Source organism: Chelmon rostratus, chromosome 9 (genome assembly GCF_017976325.1).
Source record: "Chelmon rostratus isolate fCheRos1 chromosome 9, fCheRos1.pri, whole genome shotgun sequence".
Lineage (NCBI taxonomy): Eukaryota > Metazoa > Chordata > Actinopteri > Chaetodontiformes > Chaetodontidae > Chelmon > Chelmon rostratus.
In genome coordinates, this window is record NC_055666.1 from 15081897 (window position 1) to 15105786 (window position 23890).

Genomic DNA, 23890 nt, shown 5'->3' on the forward strand with positions numbered 1-23890 from the left:
TCTTTCAATGAGCAAACCAAGGACTCAGCAGCCTAGGGAATACATGGGCACAGCTTGGCTGAGCCTCGCTCAGCAGTCGAGGTTGTGTGTGAAAGGGAGAGTGAGTGAGAGACAAATGTCTCATCAACCTCCACACATCCCACACACTCGAGGCATTTTTGTGTAGGCTTTTGTGGAAGTGATCGGGCACAAAAACCACAGTCTTCGTTCTGTGTAAAAATACATTTTAAAGCTCATATGAGACAATCAATCTGAGTGGGTGTCTTCTGCATTATTAGTGCAAAATTTGCTCTTTGTGTTTCCACCATACAGACAGTGTTCCCTTGCTGAGCTGAAGTAGAGAGCTTGTAACACAAATATTCAACTTTGCACTAAAATTACTATAACTTTGGTAGATACCCACATGATGTGACTACATCAGTCTGGCTTGACAGTCCATTCTGTCTCCCAAACCCCATAACTTTTTTTTTCCCGGGACAATGCGGAGAGGAAGAACAATTGCAGGGATTAGTGACTCAACACACATGAGGGCATTTGAATGTTATCTTGAATTTAAACCTATCCTTTAAAGATGAGGGACTGAGGAAAAAAGGTTTTGGTACTGCTAAAGGCGATTGCTATAAAGGGACGAAACTGCTCATGCTTTTACATGGACTAACACACAAGCCGAGCTGCAGGATATGTGCTCGGTGTTGTGCAGGAAAACTCCCATTTTTAATTTGCCTTGTCAGCACGTGCTTACAGACCATGACCATTAGAGAGATGGCATGATGACACAAGTGCATACATCAGGGAAAAAGATCTGAAAATATAGGACACATGGAAAAACATGCTGAGAGCAACACTTCTATCAACAATCTATTTGCAATGCTGCCCAAAGCCATTCCGCCACATCTTTTCTATGGTGACACTGCCCCCTGGTGTCTTGCAACGCATGGCGCAAGAACATAAGACTGCACTGCACAATGCACTAACGTTTCAGGATGAGAACAAATAGTTTGCACGAGTATATTATTTAATTTCAGTTTGCAAAAACAGGATGAAAATGAAATCACAGTTCTTCTTTAAAAACACGGTTTGAGGAGATGAGCAGTACGTAAGCACAATTATGAAGGAAGAGACATGCTATCCTACCTCTGCATGCCACATGTCTAAATCTAATACCAACTAGACTTTCTTCATTGGCTTTATGAAAAACATTACTTTGAAGTACTTTCACTTTTAAGTAATGAAAATGTACTAAGATCTGATCAATGACTTTTCACTGACAGGGAAACGTCATTGGAAGATAGTGTCACCCTGAAGTAAAATTATTTTCTTTACAGCAACAGCCAATATTTCTAATCCAAAGATGATTATATCTGGTCGTTTACAATACAGTTAAACACAAAGCTCTCCCTTTCAGTGTGACCCACAACTCTGACATTGAATATTTCAAAATAAAAATAAGACACTCAAATAAAATTTACTTTGACCCTGTACATTATTAATTACATATAATTCAATTTTATAATGGTTAATTCTATGGTTGCCCACGCTAAATTTGAAAAAAACAAAACAAAACAAAACACCCCCCCCAAATATTAAATACTTGAGTGTTCAGCAATAACTTTCTGTGGGACACAACAGGAAATCTTGAAACAATAAATCCGGGGATTTATTTTGCAAAACAAAATTAAAGTGCAGATTCATCATATTTTAAATCTTATCAGACAGGATTAGGGCCCATGTCAGGCTCCTGCTGATCATCCATGTAGTAGGGATCTCCTTGATGGACTCTGTGATTGTGCACTCTCAGGTTCCCCCTGTGGGCAAACCTCTTCCCACACTCTGTGCAAGCAAAGGGCCTCTTCCCCATGTGAACGTCCCGTTGGTGGGCTCTCAAGTTCCCGCTGCGGGCAAAACGTTTGCCACACTGAGCGCAGCCAAAAGGCCGCTCCCCTGTATGTGTGCGAGTGTGCACAGTCAGCTCAGAGGGAGTGAGGAAGCTCTTGTCACAAAACTGACAGGGATGGAGTCTGACTCCGGTGTGGCGTAACAGGTGTCTGCGCTGGTGGGAGGGGTAGGTAAAACACTTGGTACAGTATGGGCAGGTGTAAGGTCGTCCGTTCCCTCCACCAGGAGCTGCAGGGTGGCTGAGAGTGTTCGTGTGTCGTAGCGTGAGCGACTGTGAGTTGGACTGTGGTCGAAGAGGGTCTCTGTTGCCAAAAGTCGTGACCCGCCGAGCGTGATTGATGGAGCCTCGACCGCCCCTGTCATCTCTGGGTCTCCAAGATGATTCGCCAGAGGGGGCTTGGGGTTGAACCTGCCGAGCCCCCCTCTGCCCCACGCCCTGGCTCGGCCCTGAGTTCTGATTGGAATTGTGGTTCTCAGGCTCCTGGTCCAGGAAAGGGAAAGTGTTATCATCATCTTCGTTGCTGGTCTCGTCAGAGCCAAAACCTGGTCGGAAGCAGGATGCGTCTGTGCCAGTGCTGCTGCTCGCTGGACCGGAGCAGCTGGTGCCATCTGCCTGCAGGTTCTCCAAACCGGACACCCCACCTCGTGTGGTGTCCAACCCCGGTAACCACTCCCCTGGTTGTGCTAGGCTTGGGTCAGGCCTGGGTGAGCAACGCCCACTCTGGGAAATGGAGAGAAAAGGGGTGGAGGCTTGATCCTGGTGGGGTCTGATGTCAGTGCTGCGGCTGCCCTGATCCCACTGAGACACTGCGGGGAAATTAAGAGAAAGGACAACTGATGCACTTTTTATTTTACCTATAATAAAACACCCTTACACCTAAAAGAAAGTCATTTCAAGGGCATCTTGATCTAACACTGAAAAGACTAAGTAGTGAATAGCAGGAGAATGTAGTGACTTCTTACATTTGGCCTTGGCATGTGTGGCAGACAGGGTATCGATCTGCCTCTGGTCCACAGCAGCAAGGCTTCCCTCTGGGGCTTGGACTGTGACAGACCCCAGAGCAGAACGTGATGCAACACGCTGTGGGAAGTAAGTAAAAAAGATCCATAATCTGCAGAAAATCCAACAGCAAGTCATCGTGCAAATGTCTCTTTTGTGCTGGCTGTTCAGAAATCAGAGGTTTAATTACTTCAGTTACAGCCAACTTTTGAATCATGGAGAGGCAGGACAGGGTCTGACCTCATGTTTTACTGAAGTCCCATCCTGGCCTGTGACCTCCTCTTTCAGCCCGCTGAGGCTCTGACTGACTCCTTCGACTGAGTCCGAATGAGAAGACCCATCCTTTCCCACACTCAGTCCTGTGCAAGAGAAGGGTAGGTGGTCAGTTTATCAGTGAAGCCCTTGACGCTAGTTCAGAAGTGTAAGTGTTCATGGACATAAAGTTCATCTTAATGAAACATATGGATTGATCCATATGCATCCATGCAAGGGATAAGCAGGCATAAGTAGTAGTAGCGAGTGGCACGAGGCAATGCACGAGCCACTCGCCTCTATAGCTCAAAGAGCTATACAGCCGAGTGACTTTGCATAGCTCGAGCCACTATTGTAATCTCTCGCGTTTTTTCTTCTTATTTTTCATCTTCTGCCAGAATTTCAGCGCGTAACTAGTCCCGCAGCTTTGGGAAAACCCTCGCAAACTATCTATCAAAACGTGCGGCAAGATCGAGAATGGTGTGCTATGTCTTTTATAGCTCTTTCGTCAATAATTCGCAAAGTTAGTGGGAAAAAAATGTGAAGAATTTCCCATAAGAAATTAATGGTAAATTTCCTCAAATTTCAGCCTTTTTCAATTGTCCGCTGCTTCGCCATACTTTCTCCTAGAGACTTCATTCAAACTTTAAAACGTAGATAAGTTTGTCGGCTCAAAGGAACCTAACCCCTGACCATCTGAAGACCATAAAGTTTCTCAAAAAATGCTAAGAATTTCTGCCCCTAGAGTGGGTGATGTCATCAGCTAGAGTGCAAGAGGCAGTGAGAAATCGCCTGATTTTTTTTTTTTTTTTTTTTTAATTGCCATAAACTCCAAACGGTGAATAGGAGACACATAATTTTTGGATCCTTTTGTAGACAAACATCTCTTCTCGCCTCTGATTTCAATTTTAAAGGGTTAGCCCCCACCAAATTTAAATAAAGAGGGATTTTGCACCAGCTGCCCTGCTCTGCTGCTCGGTAATGGGCTCTGCTGAGCCTGATAACGAGCCATTCATTTGAATCAGGTGTGCTGGAGCAGGGATACATCTAAAACATGCAGGGCAGTGGTACTCCAGGACCAGGCTTGAGAAACAGTGGTATAGATAACACCAGCAGCCCCCTCGTGCCACTGTCAAAATTTCGGTGGTGCCGGAATTGTCTAGTTTTTCATTTTGTAATACAGAAAGTGAGATTCTGGCTTGTTGTTTTCATCTTTTGTTTGTTTTAGTTTTTTTTTTTTTAGCAAATTGTCATTGAAGTTGAGGATCTCTGACAGCCTAGGAGAGGTATTAATTCTGAAATATACCATATTGCCAATGTGAAGCAGGAGGGAGAAATCTTGGGTTGCAGAGTCCCAAGTATCTTCAGACAGTGGTAGTATGGTTGATTTGCTATGGTTTATTGCATAGTGTAAGATTGTGGACAAGTTGTTAATAGGGGAGGACTCTGTAAGTGTAATAATAAACCATCTGCATGAAGACTAATTATATGCTCTGAGTTGGCATCCTGAATTTCTTCAACTCATTGCCTCATTTTGCCTGTTCACCATCCACAATAAATATGGACTCACATCACTCACACACACATATCTGCCATTACGCATACACAATGATGCACAGGCATCACACACATAAACCCCATAAACATACATATTCAGAGCCCCCTTTCTTTACATTTTTTTTCCTCTTCTACGTACCTACTTATAGATAATTAAATATTTTGTTATGCTCAATAATCATTGTTCTTACTATTATTACAGTTGTGAAAATTGTTGGTGGGGATGGCATGTGGTGTTGTATATACTAAGTACTTTATTATATCATATTCTTATTATTATGTTTTTGCACCACTTAAAAGAAAAAAAATGTTTTTTTCTCTCTATAGTCCTACATGGACATGGGCGTGTGTTGTAAACGAACTCCTTAACTCCCCACATGAGTCTTACCTGATCCTGACAGGGTCTGCTGCCTCAAGTTGCCCTCTCTGTCGACTGATGACATCTCCCCTTCCTCGCTCCCTCCACCCTTCGCCCTCTGCCTCCTCTCGACCTTCTCCAGCTTGCCTCGGAGGACGGAGATCTCCTCTGTTTTCTGCGCTAGCTCCGCCTGCTGTTCACACAAGCTGCCCTCGAAGATCTTGGCAATCTCGCACACAGCGGCTGCCAGCAGCGAGTCCATGACGGTGGCCAGCTGAGCGTGGAAAGCACTCCGAACAGACTCCATTTTCCTTTGTTTCAGTGATTTTGTTTCAATGTTAACAACTGACTGACACCGTTGCTTTCTTCTATGGTTGGCCTCCACGGGCAGTTGCGGGACGATGCGGCTACCACTGTACAGTCCTCTGCCGTGGCATCCATGAACTGCCATGAGATGTTGCCATGCTAAGTAGCTAACGTTACGCCATGTCCAAATTAGTCTACCGGTGCAATTTCCCCTTAAACCCCAATCTCTTTGTGCTTAAACATCACTTGGCAGTCAACCTGTGTGTCGTTTTTAACCAGGCTCAATAGAGAGGCTATGGTGCCGAGACAACTTGCTTTGCTTACCTTGTAAGCTAACGCTACCGTTATATATAGTGGTGACTCGCAATGCGGTGATCTGCAGACAGCCAGCGTGCACAGTACGAGTTCACCAACACAGATCAACTTCCAGCTAGTTAAGGTGAGACCACGGACTGTAAAAAGGCGATGCAGTCTGCGCTAGCTAGCGTTAATACAACGAAATGTTAGCTAGCATTACCTGCAGCTAACGTGTAAACAGTTGAGCCAGTGAAGCATAGCCCGTCCTTGCTAGCACTGAAGCCAGCTGCGTAATGGACACAACCAGAGAGACTGGTCGACAATGTCTCTTAACAGTCGCTGGCCAAATGTCTTCACGGGCTAACATTAAATCCATGAAAATACGTCGGTCACATTCAAAGATGTGGTGACTCGCCCTCCAGCTAGCAGCTTGGTGGTGTCTGTGATGTCGCGTCTGCTCCACGAGGGGGCACCAGGGGGTAGTGATAAACTACAGAACTGTAGCGTAACACAGGCTTCATGATCAAAGTTTTTATGTCACATCGATATTTCTGTCCATATTCTCACGCTCTTTCCCTCTTTCTGCTGCCAGTCTGCATCACACTTGATCAATCGGTTTTTATTATGCATGGTTATATGTGTGCTGCAGCCCCCTGAGCAGCCATATTTTTGAGTAAAACATCTCGGTCAATTTAAAACGTGGGTGTCCTTGTATTTTTTTGTCAGAATATTAGAAAATCGACAAGAATTGACTATTTCTCTGATTTCTTTAAAAAGGTTTTCTCCCGGAGAGCATGCCACCAACTAGCTTCACTATGCACGATTATATTCTCATTTACCAATTATTTGGTTTCCCCTTTGGTTAAACATTGACGCTGCTGTTGCAAGTCTCGCGATAAGACAACGGAGTGATTCGGGTACCGCAGATTTATATTAAAAAAAACATGCATAGAAGTTCCCTCATACAGGCCTAGCCATAAAAAATGGATTTTATTGCGACACTATTGACAATGTCTCAATCTAGCAATGCTGCTGCAACACCAAAGACAAATACGAAATAAACAGTTCATTTCTGTTCTGGCTTGTTTCAGAACTCAAGCAGCAGATGAAAATGATTTTACAGGATAACCAGCAAATACAGTCAACTTCGCAAAGCTGGGTCCAAAAGTCTGACTCCACAGCCAAGCACATCAGCAGACACTCTGGGGGTAATCTGACAGATCAAGTGGAACAGTTTCTCAAATTCTGCTAAAACTCGCAGACTTAATATCAAACAACACAAGCTGCAATTGAGGCAAACAGAAGATAAATATGTACAGATAACTCAACATTTACTTTCACAACATAGAGTTGTGGGCTTTGATGAGATAACATATACTACAAGATGACAGATTTTTCACACATAGACACTGTGTTATACAGCTTCTACAGAGGTAGCTATATATTAGACCACTGCAGCCAATATTATAGTAAAACAGCAGGTCTGCTTTAAGGCAATACTGGAATACAAAACTTTTGCATTAATGTAATGAATGTCTTGAATTAGCCAAAAACACACATTTCTATCATGTTTTTCAGGAAGAGGTTTCTTGGATTTCCTGACAGAATTTCCAATATCACAATATGTGTTACAATCATGGTATAAACTACATGTACTGTGATAGGTTTGATCTATTGCCCAACCCTTTACAAATTGTTTTCCACATTAGTAGTGAACATATTCACAATATTAAAGAATGTTTGTCTCAAATGTTAAAACAAATAATGATAACTATAGAAGAAGAGCACTTTGTGGTGGACTGGACCCCTCGGTACACAGACAAAGAAAGATGTTTTGTCCTTGGGCTCTTAGATTCTTTTAAACTGAAAGTACACAATAAATGTGATGTTAAACTAGCAAAGTCAGTGTTAAAAGGGTTTACGGTGTGGTTCTCCCTTTCCAAAGTGATACATGCATTTTGACAAATATTTTCAATAAAGTATACATGTTGCATGCATGTATCAAAATGATGTCTTGCTGACTTAGTATTTGCAGAAACCTTTCATGTCACCAGATTTTCTTATTGCTGGTTTTACAGCAGCACTGTAATATTTGAGAGAGATGGGGAGTACAAATGTTATTTATACAATACAAATTACAAAAAAAAACAAAAAAAAAACACAGCTCATCTTTACCAACCAAAAAATGTTAATAAACCACTATCAGTAAGTACCTGCATAAATGACAACATCTGGCATGTCAATGTCCATTGACGGGTGATGCTAACTGTATACTGGCTTACTTGTGGCGCTCCATATGGTTCCTAAGGCGTCCTTTGGTGAAGAAGCCTTTTCCACAAACCTTGCAGAAATGAGTCCAGTCCCTGTGATAATTGGACATGTGCCTATCACACTTGGCTTGCGAGGCGAATTTCTTCTCACACACCTGACACTGGATCATAGAATTAGGGCACTTTCTTTCATGCTGTTCACGAGAGCGAAGCTTTGCAGGACAATGCTCACATTTGACAAGCCTCTCTGCTGTGTGGGTGCGAAAGTGTTTGACCAACATGTACTTGCTCCTCATGAGCTTCTGACACAATATGCACAAGAAACCTTTAGAGCACCGTGTGCCCATTGTTTGCCATCTTGGACCCGCCTTTCCGTCTGGATTGGGTTCCCTCTGAACTTTGTCTTGGTGGACTGCTTGACTTGTGTCTTTGCTGGATTCGATCACCTCTGAAGGCATGGTCCATGCAAGGCCTCCATTTGTCTCACTGGAATTCATTTGGTCTTGGTGCATTCTCATTATGTGCGATTTGAGCAACCGGTTAATGCGGAATTTCTTTGGGCACATGCTGCAAGGAAAAGGCTTTTCACCACTATGAACACCCATGTGCTCTTTCATCCTGCGACGTGAATTAAACTTCTTGTTGCAATGTACACAGCAGTGCTTTTTGGTGGTTTCATCTTTTTGGCAAGATGATTCATTGTGGGTGCTAGAGGAAGGTGCGCTTTCCTTCTTAATGATCACCTGTTTCTTTCTTAATGTAGCTGGTTTTTCTTCGACACAGGACTGAGATTTTGGGGGGTCAGTGGACTCTGCTTCTTTTGACAGCAATTTCTGGAGTTTTCCACAATATGGTTTATGGCGCCTAAGAACACTTGGAAAAGGGAACTCTTTTTTGCAACCTCGGCACTTCTTGTGTGATCGTACATGCACGCTTCGGCCAAACTGTGTGTCAAATACCTTCTTACAAAACTTGCAGGAGTACCTTTTTTCACAGTTTTTTTCCTTTCTCTCTTGTTCTGTGGATTTTGCTGTGATTTTTCTTTTCTCTATTTTTGTCTTTGGTGTATTTTCTTCTTCTGCTGCTATCAGACTTGCAGCTCTGCCTGTTAGATATTCATGTTCGATGTTTCGGACCAATTTTTTCATGTTGTTTCTCACCGGTGGGCGTCGAGTTCTTTGGTCACACATTGGTGAACTTCCATCCTTAGTGTGTTTGTCCCTCTCCTTGAAGGAGGAACCTGTGTAAGACAAACATTTTCAAAAATGAAACTGTGACCCAGGGAAAAAGTAACCAAACTGTCCATTAGGTAACAAACTGATTTAATTAGATGAACAGAGCACAGACACATATGATTTCTGATGTTACTTCTGTTACTGGTAGAATGTTTCATTTAAACGGTCACGTCACCCAGCTAAAGTGCAGATGCACTTTAAATTACAACATTATGGCTATCCCACATATCCTGCATTCACCTCTGACCACTGGTTGTACTTATCTTTATAATTAAGTGCTGTGCTGCCGCAAGATGTTATTAAGCACATGAACAACATTAACTTAGGAACTAATATAAGGCCAACAATAGTGGGATGTTGAAGGTTGTTGAGCTTGAGGCCACTGCTATTTTACCTTCTACAACGCAGGGCTGGACATTACCGCGGTAGTACCCATGCGATACAGCTTTGTGATACATGTGTGAGACAGTCTGAAACAGTGCTAAAACACCCATGTGGAGAGAATTTTTTTTGTTTTAAAATGAAAACATATTTGTGTGGATGTAGCTAGATGCACTTGTTTGTGAGATGTGAGGGCTTGTGTGCTTATTCTACTTTGTAGCTGTAGTTTATCATGCAATTAAAAAAGCATGCAGTGTTATTGACTGCGGGTGTGTGAGTTAAATTTTACGTGGTCACTTTTGTATGAGTGGCCCAACGTGGCACAAACATCGTCCTGCAGAGCCAGAGAGCCCTTGCGTTTCTACATGCAGCAGTTCCAGATCTACAGCTTTGAACAAGCCATCTGTTCATTTGAGTTTCGATATTAACATTGTGATAACCCTACGCAGAGGTTAACTTAATGTTACTAAGAAAACATTAGCTGGGGAGGCTTTACTTTGTCACATCATACCACTCAAGTGAGCACACCTTGCAAGAACACAAGCAACTAAGCTGTTGCTGTTATTTTGCTGTTGGCCCACACTGGTCATAACATACCTGCTGTATTGTCACTGATATCCACCTGTTGTGCTCTGTTAACTAGCACTAACTCTCTGAAATACTGACATTGATTTGAGACCACCCACTGTATTGATTAGCCCCACCCTCTGCCGCTGCCACTGGCTAGACAGTACTGGCTTCCTTCAATGAATAATGTCAGCCTATCCTTTCTAATGCCCTGGGAACCAGCTATAACTTAGAGTGGTTGGCTACTTTAAGCTTCAGTTCACGAATTTTAGCAATAGTAATGATATAACAGTACAGATTTCATTCATTTGCTGTTAAGTTTGCATGAATGGCAGAGTCTTTCAGTCTCTTCCTAAATGCTGACAGTTACTTACAGTACTACCATTTAAAATCTATAGTATGTGAGTTTAATTATGGATTACACTACAGTTCTTATTTACAAAGGGAGCCTTGCAAGTCATAAAATAGCTTTCTGTGGATGTTGTTAACACGCATATGAGAAATCCTTATTCCGACAATACTAAATATAATTTCCAGGATAAAATCATTCATGAAAAAATTAATGAAGAATGGAACTCACCTCTCCTGGATCTACTGATGCCCTCTGTCTGCTGGTGAGACTCAATGTGACGGTTAACCACCTAAACCACAAATGTATTGGTTGTATCTCCAATGAAAAATGCAAAGTACAAAGAAAACAGGTACGTGCAGAGCAGTGTGTGCATAAGCAGCAATTAATGAGATGGAATCTCTGGATGCCTCAATGACTGGCCTTCAATTCAAATGCACACTAACAAATACCTGATCAGGATGCAGTGTTGTTGTCACAACGCTGAACATCACACCAGTGTGTCGACAACTTTTTGAGCCTACCTCAACCATCAGGCTGTCATTGCAGGTTTTCTCTGCTAGTTTATGATGCTATACCGTAATGCCAACTCATCCATCCTTCTGTTACACACCTCCTGCTTGACTGGTATCTGCAACAAAGGAATGTACAGCGAGCGCAGCCTTACGCTGGGACACACGCCTTCGTCTTGTTTGGTCACAACCTCGCAGCCCAGGGGAGCACACCAGTCATCAGGTACTGAAAACCCACACACAGAGACATGTTTTTCACTCTGATGTATTTTTCTGTTTGATCGATAATGACTCAGTACTGTAAAACAATGAAACATGAAAATGGAAAATAAAATAGGATTGAAGACTTTGTCAAGTCACTGAATTTCTCTATACTGGTAGCTCTCCAACATTAATGACTATATTTAATCATATAATGTCTTTCACAGTAAGGGGGCATATTTTGTCAAGTTGTTCACCTCACTTAAACACCATACCTTCACACTCAATCTCAGCAACACCAGTAGAGACATTCAGAATATCTTCAGGTTCTCTTGCTGATTCAGTCATCTGAGTTTTACTCATCTCCACTCCTCCGTCACCTCCACACTCACTGTCCATCAGCTCGATGTCTGTTTTCAGTAACTTTATTTGAAGTTGAGCAATTTCTTCTTCTTTCTGTGCCAGCTCCATTTGATGGTCATGTAGGCTGTCCTGAAAGATCTTCATTATTTCAAACACAGCCTTCTTCAGGACTGAGTCCATGGTTGTCGTCAGCTGGTCCCTGAATTCTTTTGTCAGACTGTCAGACATCTTTAAAGGTGGCTGGCAGCAGCTTACAGGTCTTGATATGAAAGACTTGTGTGATGCTGCGCTGGTCCTTTCATTAGAACAATCACCATGTGCCCCTGTAGAGAGAAAAAGGGGTCAGGTAAGGGCCAGCTACAACACAGCACCATCAAGGGCTGATGGGTATCCTTACATAGCCCTGACGTGAGCAAAGAAGTCCTGTGGATGGTTTCCACCAGTCTAGTGGAAAGTATAATTTCCGACATCAGACACTGGTATGGAAATCTACGAGCTAGTTTACAAATGCAACACAGCCAGCAAGATTACACAGGACTTTGCTGAGACAGGTGGTGAAGCTGTACATCCCATGAAGCAACATTAATAGTTCAGGACTCTTCACATTCTCTGTTAAATGAATTTGCAAAACTACCTTCAGGTGACAATATAGGGTACCCATAGCAACCAGTAACATCTTTAAGAGATATTCTATCCCGTCCTCTGTCATCTTAATAAACAAATTGATTTCTATTATAGTGACTGTTGTTGCCGTTCATTTAGTATATGTACTGTATATGTTATTATTTTGGCACATTCTTCCGAACCATTATTATTACAGGCCCACTTTATCACGTGTTCCAACACATGGCAGAGGGAGTTTTCAAGTGTGTGTGTGTGTGTAACTTAAGTTTCTAATGTGAACTCTGTGTCTGTATGTATGTGAACTCTGAGTGTGTACATGTCTGTGAAGACATAGGCGAATTTTCAATAAAGACCTCTACTCTTTCAACGTTGAGATGCGACTTTCAAAATTGTCCACATTTACCAAAACCGAGGATGACCTACCCGGCGATGCTGGCTCACTGGTCAGGAATTATTTTCCCTTCGTCGCTTGTTGTTCTGAACCACATTACGGTTAGCTAACGATAGCTAGGCCTATATTAATAACCAGCTCGGTATTTTTGCTAAAGAACAGCGGCAGAGATGCGGTTCTTGTCACAAAAACGTGGCACTGTTTTAAAGCATCGGAAGGAGTCGTAGTAACAAAAACTACACTCGTACGTTACGAGGCGAACATTTAAGTGCACATGGCGGGCAACTAACCAGCCTTTACATATACTAAGCAGTCGACACACAAAGAGCTTCGCAATTTCTTCAATAGAAAAACGCAACTAAACGAACAGTAAACTGGCTCATTCCCTCATATCTCTGATATCTAAATATAATATATAAAAGTATAAACCTGCTGCATTTGTTTACTAGTTAGCCAACGAGAACACCATTAAGTGCCTGTCCACCATTTTTACTCAACTTACCTAGAAGGAGGGAACGGTTACGCCATGACGTCATTTTTCGATGCGTACCATCTTCTTCTTCCTCTTCTTCTGATGATGATTATGATGAATTTGCGGGAGTGCTGATGCCATACCGCAGGTCTGTTGCATCCCGCAATATTTAAAAACAATTAAAAATTAAAGGTTAAACGTAGTTGTCCAAATTGTAGGGTCGCGATATCTTTCGCGCATGCGCTCTCTGCTTGCTCTGCTCTTACTCGGACGGCTACCATAGCAACCAGTCTATTGCAAAACGAAGACCACACACACCGGTTGTTGACTCTTTGCTACACTCAACAAAAACATGGATTTGAGCAAACTCGGGTGTGTAACTGTGTGTGAGGTCAATTGTTTTTGCTTATATGTTGTAGTGGCGTAAAACATGAGAGTGTAGAGCAGTCAAGAATAATGGGGACACAGAGCTTTCACTTTCCCGATGCCTGGAAATCAGGGTACAGTATGGGAGGGGGGGAGATGTATGTGTGATTATGCGGGTGCTTACATCAGTTTCAGCGGGACAACGAGAAGAATGGCATCGAACTCTGTGCCCTCTGATAAGCTGGGGATCTCTGAGTTCCGCCCAGATGAAGAGGTCATCCAATCACTGAACGTCAGGGTCCTTAATCAGCTATGAAACTGCTTATAAGTGATGTCATCTGTACACAGAATCGTGTTGCTAAGTGTCCGTAACTGTTAGAATGACAATTCTAACAAAGTGATAATTTTCAAAAATTAAATACATAAATAAAACTTGAGGGGTCAGCGATTCACTTTTCTTATTAAAAAAAAGGTCAGTAAATTCGGATTACAGACCTGCCATTCTATGAATTTATACAGCTGTAAAAAAAACAGCAGAGCAGAATTTTTAATAGACAATGCATATTTCTTTAATGAAGAGTAATTCACTGTTTGTGACTTTAAAACTTCAGGATTGAAGAGGAGCACCTGAAAGCAGCAACAATTTATGTGTCCCGCTGAGACCACTGAAACAATATTTTGCACCAAATTTACTCATATGGTACATAATCTCTACTAAAGGAGGATAAGTGGATTTGAATCATTTATTTTTTTCCTCAGAGCAAGTGATATTACTCTTTGATGGTGTCAGTGAATTGATGGGCTCTATTTTTGTCCAGATATTACAACCTGGGCACTAAATGTGTAAAGGTGGACACAATATTACAATTCCATGGTTCCTTGTGTGTTGTTTAGACCAGGAAGACACTGTTTGTGTAACCGTGACCAACAGCTTGTGGCTCGTAACAGATGTCATGCTCAGTTGACAGAACTGAACTAATTTACGTCACGTATTAAATTTGACAAGTCAGGGATTCATTCTGAGTTCTCCAACTACAGCAATTAGATTGAAAGGTTGCATTCTTTCTTTTGCTTTGGTTAGCACCCTATTAAGACTCCATCACCCCTTGACACCATGGAACAGAAAGGGAAATGGTGTCTTCTGTCACGCTTTTTAGGCTAAAGTGATATAATGCAGGGCATTCCTTCTTTTGCCAAAAGTCTGTGGTGCACAACATTATGCCCATTGTTCAGTGAAAACTAAAATAAAATTGTTTTTAATCAGGATATATTGTCAAATTGCTTATTAGCCATACCTACAGTAAGTGAGAATTTTGTACTGTATCTAAACACATATATAATTTGTTAAAACAAGCTGTAGAATATAAGAATGCTAAGTGAAATACATGATAAAGATATGAGGATAAAATGTCTTATGATCAGCATACTTAAGTCTGTATATTTTTGCTGTATTTGCATGTATTAGTTCTGGCCTTACTCTAAGACCACAACAAATCAGTAATGCAAATACATTCGCGTGTCAAAATAGACTCCCACTATGTCAACAAATACCACACAATAGCTTCACATCAGCACACACTGCGCCCATTGTGGTCAAACAACGGTCGATTGGCACTCAGTTGGGACAAACAGTTTCAAGTAGGCTGTACGGTAGATAACTGACTGCTCAATTTCACTCAGCCATTGCTGTGAATTTTTCCTTCGAATGAGTGGTTTAGTGCACCACTTACTGGGCTGTCATTTGTCATTGATTTCAATTTCAAATTGCTAGCCACAAAAAATGTATAGTTTTGAATTGTGGAGCCAAAAGCAGGGTTTTCCCCTCTAAAGACATTTCTTTATTTAATTCCTTTAGCTTATTTCAAAAAAGTTGACAGGCTTCAGAAGCTCTGAGAGGTGGCAGGTTATGACTGGTGCAACACACATCTGCCAGGCTGAATGGAAGACATTTTCACATGTGATAGGAAAAGCGCTGGTATAAATAATAAAATGAACGATGGCTGCCTCAGTTTCAGTTCGGGTAGTGTGCATGCTGGCTCACTCACATGGCTTACCTGGACACTTGAATGCAATGGAACCATTAATGTTATTAATAACACCTACTATGACAAGTCAAAATGTCAACACTGAAAAAGGGCCTGCTATTTTTCACTGGGTGTTTTCCAGGGTTGAACTGAATGTCTTACAGGCTAGACGAACAAGGAAACCAGAGATTCTTTTGTGGTCGACAGGGACTGCTTTATTGCATTTGAAATTGAAAGGATCAGTGCAAAGCTTAAAGGTCTATCTAAGTGCTTTTAAGCCATACAGCATATTGGCCAGTGAATTACCACGACTTTGTGTCTTCATTTCGATGATTTTTTGTTCGTGCATGTAGGGAACTACTGGAATGATCTGGTATTTCAGTGTGTTGAGCTCCATCTCAGCCAAAGGTAGTGTTGTTCCAGGCCACATTGCCTGCTTCCATGTCTGTAAAGTTAATATAAATCCTGAAATAGATACAAAGAACTAGGTTAATGAGATTGGATATTAACAGTGCGGAAGGTACACGGGTATGTGAGCCTGCCTGTTACTGTCACCATGTTACCTTTACTTGTCAAATTATGTGCAGTACTGGTTGCTGTGTGTGTTTGCTACCTGTCAGGAGAGATGCCCAGGTGTTTGTTGAGCAGTCCACACAGGAGTTTAGAGTATTGCCGGTTGTGAGAACTGTCGATCTTGCCAATGCTGTGGAGAGAGCAGAGTGCGCAGGGATCTCCCTTTCCTCCAAACGTCATCATTTGGTCAGCGTTGATTTGCACAGCAATGTACTGGTGTATGACAGACAGAGACAGAAAGCTGATGTAAGACCAGACTGGGTAGATCAATTGTGACTGGCATTAGCCCAAGTGAGCTTAAGTGTGACATTGTAGATGCAGCATTATAAAGGCAGTAAAGGCTGTCATGAAGATTTTAGAAACTGTGAAATCATTAATCCAAATCCTCCAACTACAATCACAATTTTTCATCAGAACCTGTGAAACTTTCCAATTACTTTAACATTGTTCTCTCATCCTTAATTATCATTGATTATTCAACTTAGAGCACAATTTCTCTTTAATATATTTTCCCATATAATATTTTATCCTGACAACTTTAGTCTAAAAAGGTTCAAATGTAAAGATATTTATCATGAAATTGCATAAACACATTTAAAATCCCATAATTCTCATGAAACATGTGGGGGGAAAAATCCAGTATCAGTCTGTATAACATGTCAGAAGGTACCTGTTCATTAAACCTGTGGGTATACTGACCTGACCGCTGATCAATCATTTGTCTTACTCATGCTGACCCTACAAATTACAGCCAGCAATTCCATGTTTGCAGAATTGCACAACAGTCTCGTCTTACTAAGCGAGACGTATAGTCTCTACTTTAAGCTGCAGTTAAATGTAGACCAGGCCTGAGCTGCTGGTCCGATTGCACTTGGCAGATGAGTAAAATCTATCGTGATAATCCATAAAGGAAAGAATGCGAGCTCGTCATTTCATGGTGAAAATCAGGCGAGCATTGATCGCGCAGGAATAAGCTTGCCCCCGGCCTACCTGCACAGGTTTGCCCATAGCTTTGGCCAGCTCCTCGGTGGCCTCTGACAGCAGAGCCGCCGGCACGTCGCTTTTGGCCACATTGGTGTTCACCACGAACATCGGCATGATTGCAGTTTTTCGGTGCTTTCTGTCTCCGCTTCACAGGCTACAAGTGCTGCGACTCTGCCGACAGGCGGAAGAAAGTACACGAAAGACGTATCTTCCTCTCTGGAGACTGGGCCACCATGTGGCAAAATGACCACAGCGCCGCCATCCATCCTGGGAGACACTCATGTTGACACACGCTGAACAACACCTAAACCAAGTGGAAGCACAAGTATTTTTGAGTTGTTGTTTACTTATTAAAAAACACAATTATCAGCACCACTGCTGAGATCACATTAAGAAGAGAGTGATTGTTATCATCCTGAGTGTATTTCCAGGGTGCGGCTGCTCTTGAGTGTAGGGTAATTACGGTACTGGGCATGCGCAGTGTGGACAAGCATCATTAAGCACTGAAGAAGGAGGCGAGAAGGAAAACAGAAGCAGGGAGAGAGAGGGCAGAAGTTGGATGGCGCTTCCCTTTGTCGCCGTGTCTCTGTGCCTATGAACACCGAGCAAGCTCATCCGCCATCCGTGAAATCACGCCGTGTGTCGCCGTTTCACGTCTAAGTTACTCCCCCGGATTTCATCCAGCAAACGGTGCGTATACGGGGCTAAATTAGCCAGGCTGCTAGCACGATCACTTTCTACCGTTGCGGAGGGATTGCTGCTCCTCTTCCACTTTAACGTTATTGTATGTCGATTAGTATGATAAGTTATTACAACAAGCTAACCTGACGCAGATTGTGTATTTGGTATTAAACTGCAACATCGCCGTTGTATACTTTGAATAAACTGGCAGTATAACGTCAGTCTTAAATATAGGGTAACAGATGGAAAAACAATAATGTTAACATTACTGAGCCCTGTTAGACTTTACTGTAGATTTTACTAAGAGTGTGTAGTCGCTTGCTAGTAGCGACAAATAAAGTTGATTTTTGTAACTGACATTGGCGACATTGATAACATACATAATGTGGCTGTAGCTATGAATTGTGTTAGTGTGAACTTTGGCGATATCGGCGGGGGAGGTGTGTTGTATACCACTCATGATCATGACATGTTGGCTGGAGAAGATAAATGTGTTGTACCATCATCAGGTCCGAACCTGTCGCCACGATGATGGAGGAGTCAGTGTCCACGTTTGAGACGCATCTGACGGCTGTCATGGACAGCCTGATCCGAGCCTCGGTCTGTGAGATCACCAAACTCTTCCAGGAGACGGTGAACGACTACCTGGTGGAGCTGTCCGTCAACCGGAGGGAGAACGAGGCTCTCAAACTGCGGCTGAGGCTCACCGAGAACAAGCTGAGAACCGAGCGCAAGTACGGGATGGGCTGGGCCGCCACCCGCCGGAACGCCGGACTGGCGGCGGAGGAGGCAGGTGGAGGGCGGCAGAAACGAAAAGTTGAGGTGGCCCGTGAGTATTTCTTACCGCTTGAGGATGGCCTTTCCTCCCAGACAGGGAGGCTTACTTTACGTTTACTTTGTATCATGCACAAAGCTGCCTTTACAATTAAACGGCACCTTGCTAAAACATCTTCCATATTTCATTGTGATTGTGTTTTTAATGTGAGAAACTGGGTTCTTGCTTTGCAGTCAGGGCTTATGTGAAGACGCACTTGTTTTGTTGGAAACCATCTGGCAAGAGCTGATCTCTCCCTCCCTTCTTCCTCCCTCCCTCCCTCCCTTCCTCCTCCGCCTCCTCTTCATGTTCTCTCCCTCTGTCCTTCACCTCCCCCTCTCTCCTCTCTCTCTCTCTCCCGGCTGCATTCTGTCCCTCCCACTCCTCTGTGCTTTTGCACACTCTCCCTCCCTCCCTCCCTCCCTCCCTTCCTGCCTTGCTCCTCTCCCTCCCCCCACCTCCTTCACTTCTCTCTGTCTCTCTCCAACTCTACCTCCTCCCCTTCCCACTCCTCTCTCCTTCACGCCCTCGCCTCCTTCCTCTCTCCCTGCCCCCACCTCCTCCTGCTCTGCTCTCTCCTTCATCACGTTGCACACACACTCCCCCCCCCCCGTCCCCTTCCCTCCCCCACCTCCTCCACTCCGCTCCTCTCCGGCTCCTCTCCACCACCACCGTAATCACGCACTTCCTCTCCACTTCCACTTCTCTGTCTCCTCTTTTCACATTTCCATCCTCCTCTTTCTCCTTCAACATGTCCTCCCTCTCCTCCTCTTCCCTGTGGCCCCCACCAACTCCACTTCTCCCTCTCTGCCTCTCTCGCTTTACTCCTCCCTTTCATGTGTTTTTCTCTCCTTCCTGCTCTCTTGTCTGTCCTTCTACGCCCCCTCTCTCCTCACTCGTTTATCATGCTCACTCCTCCTCCCACTTCTCCTTTCCTGTCTCCCTTCCCCCCACAACCTCCCCTCTGCTCCTGTTCCCTCTGCCTCTCCTACCCCCTCCTCCTCATCTCCCACTTCTCCACCCTCCTCTCCTTCATCTTTCTTTCCTGACCTCCCAATCATCTCCTCCCACTTATCTCTCACCCCCTCATATTTCATTCTCTCTCCTTCCTGTCTCCCCATGCCCTCCCTCCTACCCCCTCTTCATTTTCTCCTTCCTCTCTCTCCTCCCTCCCGCCGTTCCTCCGTCTTCCTCTCTTCTCTACAGGAGGCAAGTCAAAGAAGGGCCCGGCAGCAGCCTATGGCAAGGGCTGGCCTGGAGGTGTGTGGGAGGAAGGAGGAGGCGGTGGTGGTGGTGGTGTTGGGGGAGGAGGAGGAGGAGGAAGTGGAGGAGCTGTGGGGATGGCAGCAGGAGCAGGAGGAAGAGGGGGGAAGGAGGCCAGGGAGATGTACCTCATCCAGTTCCCCGGGGATGAAGAGGATGAGGGAGGGATGGTGGAGGACGAGGAAGGGGAGGGCAGCCTCAGCGTTGAGGGGGAGGAGACGGCCAACATCAAAGAGGAGGTGAGGGAGACAGGCTTTCTCAAAGGAGGAGGAGTAGGAGGAGAAAGTGGCACAGCATCTCTGCACTGCTCAGCGGCTTCATATAGAATGAAAACGAACGTAGACAGAAAAAGAGAGCTAATACAGAGAGACAGAGAGTTTTGCTTGTGTTCAGGCATCAAACCACTGCAGAGATGTGGTGGATACAGGGAAGGCTATTGATTTGATATTTAGCTTCCAGAGGAGCCTGGTGAGAGGGGCTCTCCATATCTCAAGCGCTGCAAGCTTTTAGGTGGAAATACTACTGGCAGAGGTGAAAAGCTGTTTGCTATTCCACCACATGACCAAGTGGCAGGGATCCGCTCTTGACTTCTCTTCTGTATTTGAATATTCAAAGCACGCAGATTGTGTTATTAGCCTCGCCCTCAAATAATGTGAAGGCCTTTTTGATGGATAATAGAATGGCTTTAAAGAAATATGCAGCTTTATTCTCAGGCACGTTGTAAACTTATGAATTGGTAGGGTCATAATGTATGGATATGGTGAGTGTTATGTGTAAGTTAACAAGCCATTTTGGTTCTCAATGCAGTTTGATCAAACAGAGGGCTATCAACCCGCCTCTCTCCGGCTAATCAAGGAGGCTTTGAAGATGGATCCCCCCAACAAGAACCTCCACACGGGCTCCAGAGCCCAAAGCAAAGGTAATGAGCCCAGGTCTCACTGGTTGAGGAAGGGGAGAATAGTGAAATGTTCAGATGCCAATAGTTTGAAAAGGAGTGGAAATGATTTCTCTCTCTCTGCCTTTCCCTCTCTCTCTCAATCTTCCACATCTTTCTTCCTCCTGCTGTCTCTACTCAGGAGATTTGTCAGATCGTCCCCCGACTTTTCATTCAGGAAAGAGAGAGGAGGAGGAGGACTGGGAGGTGGGCTCAGCAGGGGCATCGGAGGGGGGCATGACCATGGATGAGCTGAGGGGCCTTGAGTCCGCACTGAGGGCTGAGAGAGGCCGCGAGCAGGCTGCCATGACGGCTCCCCAGCCTGTCAGCCCCGACTGCAAGGTAGTGCGAGGCAGCGAGATCAGCCTAGCCCCCAAGTACATTGGCCTCGATGGAATGGAGCAGGACGGAGAGCTGGAGCCACAGCCACCCACCCTGCAGAGAGAGGAGCAGATAGTGCAAGGCAGGTCGAAGGACGCCGTGAGGGCCGGAGCAGAGCTGAGGTTAGGCTGGTCGAAGAAGTTGAGAGAAGGTGACTCGGCAGCGGTCGTGACCGGAGAGGATGGGGTGGAGCTGGGAGAGTCGGAGCACCTGCCCCACCTGTCTGCTCCAGGGAGTGTCGGGGAGAGCGGAGGGGAAGAGGAGTGCGGCAGGGACCTGCTCCACTTCTGCCCACAGTGTGGAGGAGGCTTCACCTCAGAGGCTGAGCTGGAGGAGCACCCCTGCCCACTAGGAGGCTCTCAGTTACAGAGCAGTGGAGCAGAGGACAGTCTTTTCCCTTGTGCCCACTGTGGCAACACGTTCAGCCACGCCTGGGCACTTAAGAACCATGAGTGTGCCTGTGCTGCCGAGCGGCCGCACTGCTGCGAGATCTGCGGGAAGCGCTTCACGCACTCACGCTCGCTGGAACGCCATCATCTGGTGCACACAGGCGAGAGGCCGCACCGGTGCCCTCAGTGCGGACGCACCTTCAGTCGTCTAGGCAATTTGGAACGGCACCAGCGGATTCACACAGGGGAACGTCCGTACGGGTGCGAAGCGTGCGGAAAACGCTTCAGCCGGGTGGAGTACTTAAAGAGACACCAGCTCATACACAACAGTGAAAAGGCGACACTCCAGTGCTCCAACTGTGGAAATGGCTTTAGTGACGTGGAGCAACTCAAAAACCACCAGTGTTTTTAGAGCCTCCCCTTCAAATCTCTGAAAGAATTGGAAAGAAAAAGCAGGTTTTTCATTGAATGTGGTAGAATTTAGGTGATGAATGTGACTGGTAGATGCTAATTTTACTCTCAGTGATATGGAGTTGCCTTTCTTACACAATACTAAATAAGTAAATAAAGAAGACAAATGTCCAAAGTTGACAGGAAGAAGAAATCAAATCTGTCTCAGAGGTTCAGCCTTTTTAATTTGCGGTCTTCTCGTTTGTATGTACAAAACTTATACTTATTTATGATGATCAATGAATTGTACATTTTTGTCTTTTTATCAATTATTCAAAGTTAAAGTCAATGCCCTTGTTTGTTTCTGACACTATAATTGACAGTTTGGTATTTTGTATGTTTGTGTTTCAGTCATATCATCAAGAAATAAATATTTCAATTCATTTGAAGGTCCCTCAACCATCCAAGTCATGTTTTATTGGAAAACATGTCACAAGATGAAATTGATACGGGGGGAAATAGCAATTTTGCAACATCACTTCCTTCAGAAATATTCATTTCCAACCATCTAGGGACAAGACTATTTTAATTATTCAGTAATTAAGTAATGAGGGAGATTCTTTAAGCCTTTGAGTCTGCCGGGGGACAACTGCACACCTGTAAGAACTCTGGCTATAATAGATAAACTGTGTGCAGGTAAGTTAACTGTCGGAGAGCTTGTCACCCTGACACTGCCTTTCAAACAGGCTGATAGGCTTTCTCAGCCTCGTTCTTAAGGTGCCCTCGGGGGTCTCTAAAGACATCCGCTGCACATCATAGCCTCTCATGTGGTCATCTGCCCTGGGATCCACCGACACGATGTCCTCTTCACTTTTCGTGTCATTTCTTCACACAGCAGCATATGTGGTGAAAAATGGCCTCTCAGACTCCGGAAGACTGGTACTGTAGGATGGGCAGCAGTAAGCAGACCACATGTACTCAGGAACTCAGGGGGACAGTGTTTGTCAGGGTGAAGGTAGCCTTACAGTCATCCATTGTCTTGTGATGCATGATGGGATTAAGATAAAAAAAAAATGAAATGCTACTTTATTTCCTCTGAGAACAGATGAAGTGTGTGACAGTATTTGGCTACATACAGTTTGAGAGGTACAGCTGAGGGCGTGGGAAAAAACTGCATTTCAACAAGTCATACATTGACCACGAGTCATTCGCAGGAATTGCTAGTTGTCTCACCTATTTACCATCAATGTGACAACAAATTTCCATTAGATCGACATGCAAAGGCAGGAATTCATGTGTCTGTAAAATAGACGCACTGAAATGTCAACAACACGTCCCATTTCCCATCATTACAGTATGCCTAAACGTTGTGTCTGACACAGAAAGTGGCTGCAGTTACACATCACAGTGTTTTCTGCTCACCTGTGGTTCATACATCCAAGGAGTGATGGGCTGTGTGTATGTGGAGTACAATGGTACACAATGCTAACAGTTTGAAGAAGGCAAAGCAGAACTTATTTTTGTAGCGCTGGCATATTGGCTGGTATCCTGATAAACTAATGCCCTGTGGTGGAGTTTTTTCATAGAAGAATTTAAGACACTTAGGGAAGTTGTTGTCCATCTCTCCAATGACCAGGCTGCCAAACCAGGGTAGGAGAAGAAACAGAGCTGCTGTTGAAAATTGCAGCATCTTCCTTTCTGACATCCTGTGGTAATGATCAGAGACCCGTGCTGATCTGTGCTGGAGCAACACATGATTGTTAGCAGACAGTGAACACGCGCACTTTGCTCCAGACTCAAACCAGAATAGTCCTACCAAGGTCTCTTCCTCCAAGATGAGTCAAAAAATTGGTTTATGAGCTGTGTACCCAAGCACTGACTGTAAACCTCCCTGCAGCTCCCCCGTTAAAAACTTTCCATTCAGCCTCTGAGGTCAGCGGGATGGTGTCAGTATCAGCCCACAAACCACCAAATGACCAAGTGACACATCCGAACTCCACGAACATCTGTATTTTATCATGAAGTGGCTCAATGAGGGTGACAAGAAAGCCAAGAGTCTA

The 23890-nt window shown here is 44.2% G+C and overlaps 4 protein-coding genes across 4 annotated transcripts; 1 reads left to right on the forward strand and 3 right to left on the reverse strand.

Moving 5' to 3' along the window:
• Window positions 1-1000: 1000 nt before the first annotated feature.
• Window positions 1001-6103, reverse strand: LOC121611167 (zinc finger protein 13-like). The gene is made up of 4 exons (XM_041943560.1): window positions 5094-6103; window positions 3137-3255; window positions 2860-2977; window positions 1001-2703 (listed from the first exon to the last, which is right to left on the reverse strand). The coding sequence occupies exons 1-4, from the start codon at window positions 5512-5514 to the stop codon at window positions 1709-1711; spliced, it is 1653 nt and encodes a 550-aa protein (XP_041799494.1). The 5' UTR covers window positions 5515-6103; the 3' UTR covers window positions 1001-1708.
• A 537-nt stretch (window positions 6104-6640) lies between these two features.
• On the reverse strand, window positions 6641-13036 carry LOC121611166 (zinc finger protein 26-like). The gene is made up of 5 exons (XM_041943559.1): window positions 12592-13036; window positions 11457-11867; window positions 11082-11206; window positions 10700-10760; window positions 6641-9176 (listed from the first exon to the last, which is right to left on the reverse strand). Exons 2-5 carry the CDS (start codon window positions 11770-11772, stop codon window positions 7945-7947), a joined length of 1734 nt encoding a protein of 577 aa, XP_041799493.1. The 5' UTR covers window positions 11773-11867; window positions 12592-13036; the 3' UTR covers window positions 6641-7944.
• Window positions 13037-15621: 2585 nt separating this feature from the next.
• On the reverse strand, window positions 15622-17188 carry mif (macrophage migration inhibitory factor). The gene is made up of 3 exons (XM_041943567.1): window positions 16985-17188; window positions 16035-16207; window positions 15622-15886 (listed from the first exon to the last, which is right to left on the reverse strand). The coding sequence occupies exons 1-3, from the start codon at window positions 17090-17092 to the stop codon at window positions 15820-15822; spliced, it is 348 nt and encodes a 115-aa protein (XP_041799501.1). The 5' UTR covers window positions 17093-17188; the 3' UTR covers window positions 15622-15819.
• Window positions 17189-17490: 302 nt separating this feature from the next.
• si:dkeyp-121d2.7 (zinc finger protein 629) lies at window positions 17491-22279 on the forward strand. The gene is made up of 5 exons (XM_041943558.1): window positions 17491-17668; window positions 18169-18488; window positions 19680-19975; window positions 20544-20655; window positions 20813-22279. The coding sequence occupies exons 2-5, from the start codon at window positions 18188-18190 to the stop codon at window positions 21850-21852; spliced, it is 1749 nt and encodes a 582-aa protein (XP_041799492.1). The 5' UTR covers window positions 17491-17668; window positions 18169-18187; the 3' UTR covers window positions 21853-22279.
• Window positions 22280-23890: the final 1611 nt, after the last annotated feature.